At 43.6% G+C, this 16,559-nt stretch overlaps 1 protein-coding gene and 1 non-coding gene across 3 annotated transcripts; both read right to left on the bottom strand.

Annotated features, from left to right (window-relative positions):
• Nucleotides 1-254: 254 nt before the first annotated feature.
• On the bottom strand, nucleotides 255-361 carry LOC147918609 (small nucleolar RNA R71). Its single transcript, XR_015594234.1, has one exon. It is a non-coding gene; the product is annotated as a small nucleolar RNA R71 (small nucleolar RNA).
• Nucleotides 362-11,701: 11,340 nt separating this feature from the next.
• Nucleotides 11,702-16,051, bottom strand: LOC104770109 (protein DA1-related 4). 2 transcript variants are annotated; one of them, XM_010494461.2, is made up of 6 exons: nucleotides 15,382-16,051; nucleotides 15,120-15,253; nucleotides 13,930-15,040; nucleotides 13,540-13,836; nucleotides 12,700-13,470; nucleotides 11,702-12,618 (listed from the first exon to the last, which is right to left on the bottom strand). In XM_010494461.2, the coding sequence occupies exons 2-6, from the start codon at nucleotides 15,164-15,166 to the stop codon at nucleotides 11,905-11,907; spliced, it is 2,940 nt and encodes a 979-aa protein (XP_010492763.2). In that variant the 5' UTR covers nucleotides 15,167-15,253; nucleotides 15,382-16,051; the 3' UTR covers nucleotides 11,702-11,904. The 2 variants fall into 2 exon arrangements, with proteins under 2 accessions (XP_010492763.2, XP_010492762.2); XM_010494460.3 differs by having other exon boundaries at nucleotides 15,120-15,970.
• Nucleotides 16,052-16,559: the final 508 nt, after the last annotated feature.

The raw sequence follows: 16,559 nt of genomic DNA, 5'->3' as shown, positions 1-16,559 counted from the left end.
TGATCCAAGGAAACAAGTTTCACGGGTTGCCTATGGAGGATCCACTCGACCACTTGGACGAGTTCGACCGTCTTTGTGGTCTCACCAAGATCAACGGCGTGAGTGAGGATGGTTACAAGTTGCGCCTCTTCCCTTTCTCCCTGGGAGACAAGGCTCATCAATGGGAGAAAAACCTTCCCAAGGGCTCAATCACCACCTGGGATGGCTGCAAGAAGGCATTCTTGGCCAAGTTTTTCTCTAACTCCAGAACGGCACGTCTCAGGAATGAGATTTCCAGTTTCACTCAGAGGAGCTCAGAATCATTCTGTGAAGCCTGGGAGCGTTTCAAGGGTTACCACAGCCAGTGTCCACACCATGGTTTCAGCAACGAGTCACTGCTGAGCACTCTATACCGTGGTGTACTTCCAAAAATCCGCATGCTGCTTGACACTGCTTCCAACGGTAATTTCTTGAACAAAGAGGTTGAGGAAGGATGGCAATTGGTTGAGAATCTCGCCCAGTCAGACGGCAACTACAATGAGGATTATGACCGCACATTTCGCGGCGACGCTGGGTCTGAAGAGAAGTACAAGAAGGACCTCAAGAATGTAAATGAGAAGCTTGACCGTATCTTGCTGAGCCAGCAGAGGAGCGTCCACTTCGTCTCTGAGGACGACCCTTTCCAAGTTCCAGATGGGGAGGGTGAGCAGAGTGAAGAGATCAGCTATGTTCAGAATCAGGGTGGCTACAACAAAGGTTACAACCCCTACAAGACGAATCCCAATTTGTCTTACCGAAGTACCAATGTTGCTAATCCACAAGATCAGGTGTACCCTCCTCAACAACAACAGCAAGGGCAACAAAAACCTTTTGTGCCTTACAATCCGGGATTCGCTCCAAAACAACAGTTCCAGCAGGGTTACCAAGCTCCCTCGGGACCACCGCCAGGATTCCGCCCTCAACCAGTTCAGCCTACACCAACCCCAGATCAAGAACTGAAGCATATGATGCAACAAATTCTTCAGGGTCAAGCTAGCGGTTCCATGGATACTGCAAAGAAGTTCGCTGACCTAAGTCAGCGGATGGAATGTTCCTACAATGATCTGACCGTCAAATTCGAAACTCTGAATTCGAAGATAAGGTACATGGAGGGCCAATCGGTTTCTACTTCTGCACCAAAGCCTGGCCAATTCCCAGGTAAAGCTGTTCAGAACCCCAAGGAGTTTGCCAATGCCATTACGCTAAGAAGTGGGAAAACATTGCCTCCCAGGCAAGGAGTACCAGACGTCACTGAGGACAGTGCGGAATTAGATGGGGAGGATTTTGGTCAGGATGACACTCAGATGGAGAACCCCGTCGAGGCAGTCAAAGATCCAATCGAGCCAGTGAAGCAATCCGAGCCTGAAGCTGTTAAGGAGCCTGCTGTTCCTGAAGACAGACCTGCGAAGTTCATCCCTCCACCGTACAAGCCTCCTCTACCATTTCCAGTGAGGTTCAAGAAGCAGCTTACTGAGAAGTACAAAGCCTTGTTCGAAAAGCAAGTCAAGGAGATTGAGTTGAGAATGCCATTGCTAGATGCATTCGCACTTGTTCCTCACTACCAGAAATTCCTCAAGGACTTGGTGATGGAGAGATCAAAAGAAGTTCAAGGCATGGTGGTACTAAGTCTTGAGTGCAGTGCAATCATCCAGAAGAAGGTTGTACCCAAGAAGCTCAAAGATCCTGGATCATTCACTCTTCCCTGCTCCATTGGACCCATGTCTTTTGAGAGGTGCTTATGTGATCTTGGCGCTTCAGTGAATCTGATGCCATTCTCTGTGGCTAAGAGGTTGGGTTTCACAAGGTTTAAGGGATGCGACATCTCCCTCATCCTTGCAGATAGATCAGTGAGACTTCCACATGGTATCTTAGAGGACTTACCTGTCAGGATCAGAGACGTGGAAGTACCAACTGACTTCGTGGTTCTGGAGATGGATGAAGAACCTAAAGATCCTCTGATTTTAGGAAGACCGTTCCTAGCGACTGCTGGAGCCATCATTGATGTCAGAAATGGCAAGATTGATCTTAATCTGGGCGATGACTTCATCATGAAGTTTGATATCAAGGATACTTTGAAGAAGCCAACAATAGGAGGACAAGTCTTCTATATTGAAGAGATGGATAAGTTGGCTGATGAGCTGTTGGAGGAACTAGCTGAGGAGGATCATCTCAAAACTGCTCTAACCAAGGATGGAGAAGAAGGGTTCCTGCATGGGGAGACAACTTGTTACAAGAATATGCTAGATTCCCACAGAGAAACGGATGGATCAGAGGAATTCGAGCAGATATCTGACGCAAAGGAGGTACGTGCAGTTGAGACAGAGAGTTCAGAACGTGATATCTCCCACTCGACCGCGATCATTCCAGACTCCCGTGCTGATGACTGGTCGGAACTGAAAGCTCCGAAGGTAGAACTCAAAACTCTCCCTTCCGGACTCAGGTACGTTTTTCTGGGAACCAATTCTACTTATCCTGTCATAGTGAATGCTAGGTTGAGTGATGATGAATTGGGGTTGCTAGTCACTGAGCTAAAAAAGTTTAGAAAGGCCATAGGTTATTCTTTAGATGATATCAAAGGAATCTCACCTAGTCTTTGCACACATAGGATCAATCTTGAAAATGAGTCTTATGCTAGTATTGAACCCCAAAGAAGATTGAACCCTAATCTGAAAGAAGTAGTAAAGAAAGAAATCCTAAAACTGCTTGATGCTGGAGTTATCTATCCTATCTCTGATAGTACTTGGGTATCTCCAGTGCACTGTGTACCTAAGAAGGGAGGCATAACTGTGATCAAAAACGACAAAAATGAGTTAATCCCAACTAGAACCATCACAGGACATAGGATGTGTATAGATTATAGGAAGTTGAATGCTGTATCTAGGAAAGATCATTTTCCTTTGCCTTTCATTGATCAAATGTTGGAAAGACTAGCTAGTCATCCCTATTATTGTTTCCTTGATGGGTATAGTGGATTCTTCCAAATCCCTATTCACCCAAATGATCAGGAAAAGACAACCTTTACTTGTCCCTATCGCACATTTGCCTACAGACGCATGCCATTTGGTTTGTGCAATGCTCCTGCCACCTTTCAGAGGTGCATGACTTCAATTTTCTCGGATTTAATTGAGGAGTCGGTGGAAGTGTTTATGGACGACTTCTCTGTATACGGTTCCACTTTCTCCTCCTGTTTGTTAAATTTGTGCAGGGTATTGACGCGATGTGAGGAGACGAACCTGGTGCTGAACTGGGAGAAGTGCCATTTCATGGTTGAAGAAGGGATTGTTCTGGGACACAAAATTTCTGAGAAAGGGATTGAGGTTGACAAAGCTAAGATTGAGGTCATGGTTCAGCTTCAACAGCCTAAGACAGTGAAGGACATCAGGAGTTTTCTGGGACATGCTGGGTTTTACAGGAGATTCATCAAGGACTTCTCAAAAATTGCAAGACCTTTGACAAGGTTGTTGTGCAAGGAGGTTGAGTTCGAATTTGATGCAGCATGTTTGGAAGCTTTCAGCAAGATCAAGGAGGCCTTGGTTTCAGCACCCATAGTGCAAGCTCCGAATTGGGATCATCCTTTTGAGATCATGTGTGATGCTTCAGACTTTGCAGTTGGAGCAGTTCTGGGACAGCGTATTGACAAGAAGCTTCATGTCATCTACTACGCAAGTCGCACCTTGGACGAGACCCAGGGAAGGTATGCTACCACAGAGAAGGAACTCCTAGCAGTTGTGTTTGCATTCGAGAAATTCAGGAGTTATCTTGTAGGTTCGAAGGTCATTGTGTATACCGATCATGCCGCTCTGAGACACATCTACTCGAAGAAGGATACCAAACCGAGACTGCTGAGATGGATCCTGCTTCTCCAAGAGTTTGACATGGAGATAGTTGACAAGAAAGGAATAGAAAATGGAGTTGCAGACCACTTGTCAAGAATGAGGATAGAAGATGTTGTTCCAATAAATGACTCAATGCCTGAGGAACAACTTCTGGTAGCCCAGGTTTGTGAGCGGATGCATGACACAGGGGTTGAGAACCTCAAAATCAGATGCATGGCAATCACTTCTGAGACTGCACCCTGGTATGCAGATGTTGTGAATTACAAGGTATGTGGAGAAGTTCCTGATGACATGGATCCATACAGGAAGAAGAAGCTTTTCAGAGAGGTCAACCACTACTTCTGGGATGAACCCTATCTGTACAAGAGAGGTTCTGACGGTCTGTTCAGAAGATGCATAGCAGAAGGGGAAGTGCAGGGAGTGCTTGAGCATTGTCACGGTTCCGTCTACGGAGGTCATTTCGCCACATTCAAGACAGCTCAGAAGGTTCTCCAAGCAGGTCTCTGGTGGCCAACCTTGTTCAAAGACGCTCACAACTTCATCACCAAGTGTGACGCTTGTCAGAGGATGGGCAACATCACAAGGAGAAACGAGATGCCCCAAAATCCAATCCTGGAAGTGGAGATATTTGACGTCTGGGGGATAGACTTCATGGGTCCTTTCAACCCCCCATCTAATGGGAATGTCTATATCTTGGTGGCAGTTGATTATGTTTCTAAGTGGGTCGAAGCCATAGCCAGCCCCACCAATGATCACAAGGTTGTTCTGAAGCTGTTCAAAAGTATAATCTTTCCAAGGTATGGGATACCTAGAGCGGTGATCAGTGATGGTGGAACTCACTTCGTCAACAAAGTTTTTGAGAGCATGCTGAGAAAGTATGGGGTCAAGCACAAAGTGTCTACTGCGTATCACCCTCAGACCAGCGGTCAGGTTGAAGTTTCGAACAAACAGATCAAGGGTATCTTGTCAAGAATTGTTGGAGTCTCGAAGAAAGATTGGTCTGTCAAGTTGGACGAGACTCTCTGGGCATACAGAACAGCGTTCAAGACGCCAATAGGCAGAACACCGTTTCAGTTGGTATATGGTAAAGCATGTCATCTCCCTGTGGAGGTTGAGTACAAGGCACTTTGGGCAATCAAGCTGCTGAACTTGGATATTGACACAGCTCAGGCTAAGAGAACTCTTGACATCCATGAGTTGGAAGAAATAAGACTTGATGCTTATGAGAGTTCCAAGATTTACAAGGAGAGGACAAAGAATTTTCATGACAAGAAGATTATTGTCAAGGAGCTCAAAGCTGGAGATCAGGTTTTGCTGTTCAATTCCAGACTTAAGTTATTTCCTGGAAAGCTTAAGTCTAGGTGGTCTGGACCATTTACAGTCAAAGACGTTTTGTCATTTGGAGCTATCACTCTTCTGAACAAGGATGGCAGCGAATTCACTGTAAACGGCCAAAGAGTAAAAAAATATTTAGCTGATCAAGTCCGCCCAGAGGGGTTTTCTGTACTCCTCCATGAACCCCAAAAAGCATAAAAAGCTGAAAAGTCAAGCTAGAGACTTTAAACAAGCTCACTTGGGAGGAAGTCCCAAAGGTATCACTGTAAATATTTTTAGGATTCTTGTGTTTTTAATTTTTGTTTTTGGTTTTCTGTGTTCAGGAATCTACAGAAGGGAGTGTGTGCAACAAAGATAGAGGATACAGAGAAAAACAGAGTGAAAAGGAGAGGGAGTGAAAAAAAAAAAAAAAAAAAAAAAAAAAACGAAAAAACGAAAAGAAAGCAACCCACTTGCATCTCCCTCTTTGTTGGCTTCCCCTCCCACGTGAACCTCTATTATCTTCAATCACCTCACTCCCCCCCTCTCTTGTTCCCTCACAACAAACACATCACTTTATGTCTTCTTTCTTCCCATCACTCCACCACTCTTCCTTCTTTTCTCCTCTTTAAATTCAACTCTCCCCTCCCTTCACTCTTCACCCCTACCAAACAAATACTCTCCTCAGGACCATTATTATTCCACTCCCTCATCACTCTTTGTTTACGTTCTCACTTTGTTCTATTACCTCTGCTCACTCTCCATCTTCGACCTGCTGCAGTTCACTCTCCATCTTCTCGCCGAAGCTCCACTCTCCCGTTCATCACCGCCGTCTCACCCCGCGCTTCCGTGAGGCATCAACCGAGCCACTGTCGCAATCTGCGTTTTGACCGAGCTACTGTTGCAATCTGCGTGGTGACCGAGCTACTGTCGCAATCTGCGTTTTGACCGAGCTACTGTCGCAATCTGCGTGTGTCTCGCGCCACACTCACTCTCATTGATTTTTTTTGCGATTTTTATTATTGCTCGGTCACTAACCTACTAATCTTTGATTTTGAGTTTGAATTGTTTCAGCTTTGCAATGTCTGACAATTTTTGGGATGAGATGTATGATAAGTATGGTTGTCAGGTTCCAGGACGTGTTGCTACTTCCAAGCCGCCTACGCAAGGTGCTGGGTCAAGCAGACCGGCCAAACCGCTCTCTAAGAGCAAGAGTCGCGGGAAGCGACCGGCACAAGCTTCACACTCAAAGGAGGACGGGAGCGATTATGAACAGGAGGAACCCGCTTTGCGCTCAACACCAGCTCCCAGAAAATCGGTCAAACGGAAGAGCACTGAGACGAAATTAACTCCCAAGGAATACTACGAGCTGTTCCAGCAGATGGAGTTTGAGGGAACAAGATATCCCCATGTTGAGACTATGCAGCAACTTGGGATTTGGGAGGATGTTCAGTATCTGTTTAGCCGGTGCCATCTGGGGAGAATCATGAACACACCAAAAAGCGGATACAGGGAGGAGACAATTCAGTTCCTCTGTACTCTGGAGACGCATCTGTATGCGGATGAGCCGGGAATGATGTCTGATGGAGGTCTGGGCTACATTACATTTCGCGTTCATGGCCAGTTCTACACTCTCAGTTTCAAAACTGTCGAAGAGATGTTTGGATTTCCCAGCGGAACAGGGACTACGCCGCAGTTCGATCGGGATGAGATATCCGCACTCTGGGCAACGATTGGGAGTGCACCCACATTCACCTCCTCGAAGACAAAAGCGCTGAACGTGCGGAGCCCAGTGTTGCGTTACTTCCAGAAGGCGGTCACCAATGCATTTTACGCTAAAGAGATTAAAGGATACATGACGAATGGCGATCTAGAGATGATCGATTTGGCGCTTAAGGGACTCTCATTCACTGCCATGGATTGCACCGCGCTGCAAGGTGACATATCCAACGCTTCCGTCTCGCTCTACCTTATCAACCACATGTTGACATACAAGCATTGGGTCTCGCGACTAAGCCTCAACCACACTCCCGGAGTGATGTGCATGGGAGGCATCGTGACTTGGTTCCTTGAGGCTGCTGGCGTCCCCCTACACTCTGAGGCGCACCCACCACGTTGGATAGACCTCCGCTACCTGCGACAGCTACGCACTTTGGATTGGGGTTTGAGGCATGGAAGGTTGCTCTACAATTTTGTGCATCCTGCGGTCGGACCTTCGAGATTACTCCTCCCTTGCGTCGAGTTGACTACAATCTTAGGTGGAGAGCATATCGAGTTTATCCCTCCTACGACAATCTTATACAACTCTGAAGCTGAAGAGGATCATGTCGACGTTGTGGAAACACGCGCGGAGCCAATGGAAGAAGACACAGAGGACTACCGCCCAGAGGAGTACCGCCCGGAGCAATTCCACTTCGAGGAGTACTCGGATCCGAGAATGTCCAAGGGGGATCGAGCCGCTCATCATAGACTCAACCTGCTGCAACAATGGGGGAAAGCCAGAGACAAAACGTTTAGCCGTTTCACCAAGAATGTCATGAACTTCATGCGTAAGTTTAGCTGTTCGACATCCACAACCGCGGTCCCAAGGTCCATCCCCGAGGATACCATACCAATGCCAGGACGCCCTTCCGCGAACCTAGAGCGAACACCTTCTCCGATTCCATCACCCGCACGTCAATCTTCATATGTGCCACGACAGCGCCCATCTTCTCCCGTCCCTTCACGCCACTCATCACATGAATCTAGGGAGAGAAGGGGACGCGGTTTGCGTGGTTCAAGAGCCTCCTCAAGTCGTCGATCAGCGCGTCGTTCTGCAGCTCAAGCTGAGCAAGAGGTTGAGCAACAAGTTGGGCAGCAAGGTGATTATCAGCCTACGGATGTGGTAGTATTGGTCTCGGACCATGGCGAGTCTAGAGTCGACGACATGCAGTGCGACGAGCAGCCGAGCACTTATCAGAACACTCAAGCGGTTGAGCAACAAGTCGACCCACCAGGTGAGACCACTCCTGCGGATCTCGAACACGGTGAAGGACAGAGCCAGTACCACGCACCAGCTCCTTGGGCGAGCTCAGACTCCTTTTTCTACTACTGAGGTACTCCTACCTTCCTTTGTATATACCATTTCATTTCTGCATTGTTTGTATTGTGATTCTTAAATCCTCCAGCAAATTTTTCTTACACAGGAGACTGTGTATTTTAAGTTTGGGGGAGGGTTTGAGATGATGTATCTAATGTCGTGTTTTGTGATTCTTATTTCAAATCTTTGCATCATATCATGTTTGAGTCTGCATCCATCTATTTGCATAGAAAAACCAAAAAAAAATTTCGAAAATTTCCACAAAAACAGAGTGTTCATGTAGTTTGCAATTGCATATTAGGATTGAGTCTAGGTTTATTCATATAGGGTTGTTGCATTTAGCATAGGGGTTGATGATGATTGTAACCTTGTTAGCATGTTGGATTCAATAGGATAGGATCAAGGCCCTTGTTCTTAGTTCTTTGATGCTTGTTGATTGAACTTGAAAATTTAAGATTGAAGCATGTTTTGAATTGATATCATTCCCTATCTACTTGAACCTAATCCTGACTTGCAATTATCCTGTTATGCATTGAAGTTGAACTCATGGATACCATATACATACTTGGATTGTCTTTCACATTTTTACCACCCTTGTCGATCCAAGTAGCTGATTCCCATCTTTGGAACAGTTCCCCGCACCCTTAACCAACCGTTCTTTCAAGCCAATTGTATTCTTGAATGTCAGGCCTTTTTCCGAGTTGAGCTTGTTAGAAAGTGTTAGGTTCTAACCGACAAGAGTAGGATCCTGTGTAGTTCTAGTTCGCGTTATCCGGACTAGTAGGACTAGGTGAGAACTCGATTTTGGGTATTGGGTATGGATTTGTGCAGAAAAGTGAAGTGTAAACAGAAAGTAAAGGGGAGAAAGTCTTTAGGAGGGGGATGTGTTTTCAAGGTTTACAAGTCTAGTAAAGGATTTGGGTTGAGCAAAACAATGAGTTATTGGTTCTGGGCATAAAACGAAAAGATTAGACAAAGGAAAGAAAGTAAAAATGCTTATGATGTCTAGAGTCCTTAGAAGAAAAGAAAAAGAACCATAGTGATAATAAAGATTTCCCAATCTGCTAGAATGATAATAAGTGAACTTCCCCTAAGACCAAGTATAAAGAGTGAAAGAATGGGTTTGAGATGATGTTTCTGATGAAGGGTAGAGATAGGACCAACTTCGGTTTGGAATGTTCTTTGGGTAGACAGGACGCTGCTCTTGTATGTATCAGTTGGTTTCAACCTTTAGCCTTCTCTTAAGCTCAACTCATTTTTGTGAGAGAACCTTGTCATGTATTGATGAAACCACTCGAGAAGGAGACCATCTAAGTCTCCAACCCTTCACCCTAGCCAAATGAGTTCAACGACATTGCTTAGCTTGATTCACGGTTCTCTGTTAATGAATGTTAAAGGGAATGATTGATAGGATTGCATGTGTAAAAAAAATATAGAGTTCTTTCACCATGCATCATAGAACTAAAAACAAGGACCTTGATTCTAACTATTTTATTTAGCATGTTTTAGGTTCTGAGACCCCATCTTCACACCTCTTCTCCATACTCTATTCTTGATTGTTTGCTTGAGGGCAAGCAAAGAGTAAGCTTGGGGGAGTTGATATGTCTATATTTTGTCTCTCCTTAGCCTATTTTTATCATGCATTTAGCTAGGATAACTCATTGGTTTGCATCGTTTTCTAGTTTTTTCTATACACTTTGCATGTCTAGGTAGCTCTTGCATCATCCTTGCATACATTGTGCATTTTGGAGTATTTCAGGTATTTAGGAAACGTTGGAAGCTATTCTCGTCCGAGCCATGGTCGCCACCTTCATTCTCGTCCGAGCCATGGTCACCATCTTCATTCTCGTCCGAGCCATGGTCACCATCTTCGTTTCGTCCGAGCCATGGTCACCATCTTCATTCTCGTCCGAGCCATGGTCACCATCTTCATTCTCGTCCGAGCCATGGTCACCATCTTCGTTTCGTCCGAGCCATGGTCACCATCTTCATTCTCGTCCGAGCCATGGTCACCATCTTCGTTTCGTCCAAGCCATGGTCACCATCTTCATTCTCGTCCGAGCCATGGTCACCATCTCCGTCTCGTCCGAGCCATTGTCACCATCTCCGTTCCGTCCGAGCTATCCGTCCAAGCCATGCTCCTCAGCCTTCCATCCGAGCTATGATGACATTGGATTCCATTCGACGCACATGGACTTGATCGCACATGTCGGGAAGAAAGACGTTTGGTTTCACATGCTTCAGGAGATTACCGAACCGACGCTTTACCTTGTCGTTTTAAGTTTTAGGGCTTTCCATGTTGGACTACTATATATACATTTTGTTAAGTCTTTGCGGAGACATCTTATCTTTTAATCTCGTTTTCGTTCCCAGAAGGTTTTTAACCTAGCATCCAAAACACGTTCTCAGACTTGTATTCCGATATCGTTGAGATTTATTGAGATTTTCCATTTGATTCCTTCTACAAAGTTGTTAATCTTATTTTTATCTATCTTATTATGCTTGATTCAATGATTTCTGTGTTTGCATCCTTGACTATGATTTTCGGATCTGAGTAGTGTGGTAGTTCCTGAGGATGGGATAGATTAGGTGGAGGATCTTAGGATGTAGAGTGTTTAAGCTTTGATTGTAAAATTCCCTTCTGGACTAGAGTTAGAATTACTTGTTTCTCTCTGATCAATTGGAACTAGGTTCGAGACATTTCCGCACCCAAAAGGTGTTTGATGAAATGTCTGACCAACTAGTGCCAGAGACTTACGTTCCTAGCCTAAGAGATTAGTTGTCTAGGATGTTTGTTGACACGAATGAACTTGTCTGTCATGCCTGCTCGACCACGTTTCTCTAGCGAGAGCTAGGTATGGAAGTGGTTGCGTCTGAGTAGCTTTTGCCAAGAGATTGGATTAGCTAAGTTGTGATGTTCATTGTTTAGGGATACTTTGCTTATGGTATGTTAAACACTCCTTAGACTAGAATACTCCACCGACATCAATTACCCCATCCTTAGGACTTCTTTCTTTCTGATTTTATTACATTCTTGGAACTGTTTCGTTTGTTCATGCTTAGAATCGTTTGCGTTTTTATTCACTTTCGCTTCTTGTCATGCATTCTTGTTTCTTGTTCTGTGACTCATTTCCATTTCGCATTTTGATCATTCTAGGACTCTTAGATAAAAACACTCTTTGAATTGGCTTAACTTGTGATTCCTTGATTGCATCTTGATTGCTAGCAACATCCCATTTGGATTGACACCTTAAATACTACAACACTTAAGGTTAATTGAACCTGCTAGGAGACACAAAAATCTTAGTATCACATTACGATTCCATTTCGTCTTTTATCAATGCGAAAACAGGAGAAAATAACATTCAAGAAAAACTAATCATACATGTTATTATTTATCACATTTCTGATCCAGATGCCGGAAGCTACAAAAGCAATGAAGTAGTTAAAATAGTGCAGCTGAAACAGTACAAATATTATTATCAGTGTAAAAATCATATACAATTGTAGAACAGTGAGTAGGACATCTATTGCAACATGTTAAAACAAACATTTTCGCTCGATACATGCCTCCAAGAAAGATAAGTTCAAATAAGAAGCTTATAAATTGAGGATATATATAAGCAAAATCCAACAAAGGTTACCCTTTACTGTCGATTAAATTAGTGTCATCAGATCTTTTTTGTTGTCTCTTTTAATTTTCCTCACCCGCGGAACACAACCTACCCACCCCGGAAACACAAAACGCTTAGATTTTACCTTGCTAGCCACAGTAGAAAGCTTAGCTGGCTTGCTGGATGGAGGAAAACTGATCTTTGCCTCTGGCTCTTTCGGAATATGAGGAGGAACCTCCTCAATATCCACACTTGCCCTTGAAACCGCGCTAAAAGTTGTATCAAATTTTGAATTCATAATTACCTCGACACCACAGTCTGTCACCACGCAATTAACACCTAAAGGCTTGTTGTCCCCACTTACTGTCTGAAATTCGAATTTGAATTCATCAGCTGACATATTTTGACCCATTCTTTCACCAGCACATGGATGTATTTCGGCATCAAAGAGTACAAAAATGTGCTCCCTTTCAACTGTTGGAGCTTCTGCCGGATTCCAACACTTGAAAACTTTCTCTATTTTATCTAAGTGGCCTTCCTTGGTCTCCCATGTGCATATGCACCTAATGCCCAAACCCACGTCATTGTGGCAATCATCCCAAAATGATACTATAACTGACATAGCAAAACCTGAGAGAGCCTTTCGCGTGAAAGGAGCAAGCTCTACCACAGCAAATTCACTAGCTTGCCAATCAAAGAACCCTGGAAACACGTCTGCAGGAAAACATATGTTGAATGCAGGTGCTTTAATGTGTTCCTGTTTCAACAAGACCAGGTCCAATCAGATAATTCAATACCTGGGAGTATATGCACATGTGACAAGAAATGAGAGATATACCTGATTTTGTTCTTTGAGTAACTTAATTACTTTAGTCAGGCCTTTCTCTAGAAATTCAATAGATGTTTCTAAAGACAAACTAAAACAATTACTGAATGTGTAGTGTCGAGGAAGCTGCTCAAAGTGCAACCAAACTGACTTCAGAAGGTAACAATCATGAGCATTCAAGAACTCTAGACTTCCCGGAAAATATGGCAATTCTCGTATGCTTGTTCCAGCAAGATATAGCTCTTTCATGTTTCTTGGGAAACCCTTAATTTCCTCAAGGTGAGAGCAGCCAGACAGATCAAGAACTTGGACAGATTCTAAATTATACATGTCAGGCAAACTTCGCAGATGAAAACAATCTTTCATATTCAAGCGGACTAGCTTGCGAAAACCTTGATCATATGGGCTAACTTTAATCAAATTTTTTGCCTTTTCCAAATCGATATGCTCAAGACCCGGGAAGTTTTTCATATGATTCATAAGCTCTTTGCAGTTTGGTCGAGAGGAGCTGGCCACAATGGATATTGGTATCTCTTCTATGCTAGTTCCCTGGAGATTTAATTCCTCGATATGTGGTGGAATCCCTGGCACAGTTTTAATATTTCTGCAACCAGTGAGATTTAAAACCCGGAGATGCTGTAATGTCGTCATGGCTGGAAAACACTCCAATCTTGTACAACCTTGGAGATCAATCAGCTCGATACTTTGAGCTTCAAAAGGTATATCAAATTCAACTAGCTGCTGGGAATGACAAAGCCTGATCCTCTTCAACATCTCGAAGTTCTGAACAATAACAAAAATTAATAACAGCTGTAATGCATTATGTGGGTGAAAGATGGATATAGTGCCTACCTTGGTTCTTGCCCTGAGTTTCTTAAGCTGACTATAAGGCATATTAAGTTCGACAAGTTCATGGAGGTCGAAACCTTGAGGCAAGTATTCGAAAGGATAATTCTCCCAGTGGAGGAGCCTTAGCTCACAAGGCAGAGAATTGAGGCCCTTGGGAAATTTGAGCCGTGGAACATTTTCAGAGTAGGAGTTGTATACCTTTAGGAATCTCAGACTGACCATCTTCTTGAAGGCATCAGGGTTGACATCAAATATCAAGCTTGATGTGTCCAGACATATCCCTTCGATGTCTCCGGCAACCTGCAAGGACAAGGGAAGCCGATAGATCAAGAAGTTTGGCTCATCTTAAAAGGCTGAGTTATGTAGTATGACAATAGCAGAATTTAAACAAACCAGAAGACATTTATGACATTCTTTGGGTTCTCCCTCTGCTCTGAGTTCATCATCTTCTAGTAGATATCTGATGCTGGATGGTTGCCAAAGCGTCGTGCACCTCTCCATCTGTATTCTTTCTCCAGCCATGATATCTCGGAAGATGTCTTGGATTAGGTCAGTAACGTGCAATATGTTTTCTGAAATAGTCACCAGACACTTGTCCACAAGAACATCTATTCCAACACGTGGAAAATAACCACACCCATTAAGCAGTTGCACCACATAGTCGACATTTTCTCCCTTGAAGAAGCAAACAATGTCCAAGAAGATGTCCCTCTCGTTGTCACCAAGTGCACTATACACACTCTTTAGCCTATCCTGAAACTTTTTCGGAGGGAATTGCTTGAGCTTGAGGAATGCAGCCTCCAGTTCTGACTTCTTCTCCTTCAGCTCTCGGCCGTAAATGCAGAGAGCTAACGGGTTTCCATTAGCATAGTCAATCACCTTAGTTGACAGTTCCATGTCATTCTGCTCTAGCACATCTTTTTCAAAAACAATTTTAGAGAATAGCTGTAGGCCCTCGTGCTTGTTTAAACCCTGAACCTCATATACATGACTGATCTGACAAAGTGAAAACACTTGTTTATATTTAGAGGTGATGATAATTAGGCTTCCAGGACCAAACCAATCAAGCCTTCCAAGGAAAGACTGTGCAACCAGAGGATTGTGCACATCATCTAGAACAACAAGAAACCTTATCATACATAGTTTGTCCTTAAGGAGGCTCAGCCTTGTCATGTAAGAAGTGCTTACCCCAAATTTTTCTACTAGAATTTTACCAAAATTTTCTTCAAGCAAACGATGAGGTCCCTCCTTATGAAGCTGTTCATCAAAGCTGTCGATGAAGCAAGAAGCATCATAGTCACTGGACATGTGTTCAAATACTGCTTTAGCAAGTGTCGTCTTGCCTATGCCAGGCATGCCCCAGATACCTAATCTTCGGACATCCCAAGATTGCTCGCAAAGCAGGTTTTCAATCTCCATTAGCCTCGTGTAAATTCCAATTCGTTCAGTAGGACATAGCTTCCCATAAATATCTCTGACAATATCTTCCACGAGTTGAGCGTCACTGCAAAAGAGATTAGCCCTGTTGTAAATATATGCTCATCCTCGCATCGCATCCAGATCCAATCCAAGGTTGAAAGTACCTTGATTGGTTCCCTGCTGAATAACCAGTTTCCAGCAGCATTAACATCCACTCCTGATCGATAACCGATGGATCAATACCGTAGAACACTGGAGTCACCTTGTGGCCGTTGTTGTTCCTTCGAAGCTCAAGAACCTTGGCGAAATTATCAACCCAAGTAAGTGAGAAGGCGTTGGTCTCGGAGAAAACTACCACCGAAAGCGTAGTAGCTCCCTGATTCCGATAATCGAGATCTGTATCCGCAAACACAGAGATAGAGATACCTTCGCGGCGTAAAGCGGCGGAGAGGTGGCTGACGAAAGAGTACCGTACTGTTTCCTCGCAGATGATGTTGACGCTGCGACTACTCGCCGTCTCGTTATCCCCCATGATCGATCGTGAGAGCCTACGAGACAGAAGCACTTGGTAGTGGATTCATCAAACAGAAAAGAAAAAGAAAAAACAATTCTCCCGATTACACGAAACCTACTTCTGAATTCTGATAAACGGATATTTTTTTTTTAATGTTTGGAGGGAGAGAGGATATTCAGATGTCACGGATCCAAAATCCGAACTGTTATAACTTGGATCCAGATTTATCACATCATATTATGCATATACCCAAACTGGTAATATTTGTCAGCTATAATTTTGTCAATCTGTCAAAAAAATCAAAATCAAAATCATTTTTTTATATATACATTGAGTGAAAGAAGAACAGACAACGCTATCTACTAAAAGTAATAACCATAATGTATATATGTTTCAGTTATTCAGTATCTTATCATCCGGTTAAAAAACTAATGATAATATTAATACGAATGTTACTCCTTTAAATATTATTTATGTATTCATATATAAATTTGTTTTTACAAATTATACTACTGTTTGAATTGATATATATATGAAGAAGAAACACGAGAGAACGGCGAGCTCTCTCTCTCTTCTCACCTTGATATCTTTTAGAAAGAGGGAGGTGATTTCAGATTCTTATTCTGCCGTCCGGAATTCTCCGGCAAAGCCGTCCGGTTAGTTGTAACCGGTTTCAGCCCGACATCCATTGGCTTCTTATGCAGTGGTTGGTCGGTTACTTGCCCGGAATCTCTGGCTCTTTTAGCAGAGATGTCCGATTTCGCCGTCCGATCCAATATTTACCGGCTACGAAAACGGTGGTTGATTAGCTTTTCTCTAGCATCGATCGGCTTTTCTAGCGATGATGGCTAGTTTTGTTTTTTTACTCCGGCTTTTGTCCGGTTTCTATCACGGTGACTTATGTACCGTTGAATGTTTTTAGCTTTCAGATATTTCGATCTGTGTTGGTGGTGGTATGTGGTGTACGGGAACAATCTAAGCGATCTGCAATTTCAGATGAAGATACAAAACAATTTCCTCAGCTTATTACAAATGCCTTTTAGCTGTCCCTTGTTTACAACAAGTTGTTTCAGAGTTTCGATTGGTTAAG

Source organism: Camelina sativa, chromosome 20 (assembly GCF_030686135.1).
Source record: "Camelina sativa cultivar CO46 ecotype springtype chromosome 20, ASM3068613v1".
In the NCBI taxonomy this organism is placed as follows: Eukaryota; Viridiplantae; Streptophyta; class Magnoliopsida; order Brassicales; family Brassicaceae; genus Camelina; species Camelina sativa.
This window is presented reverse-complemented; position numbering and strand designations above follow the sequence as displayed.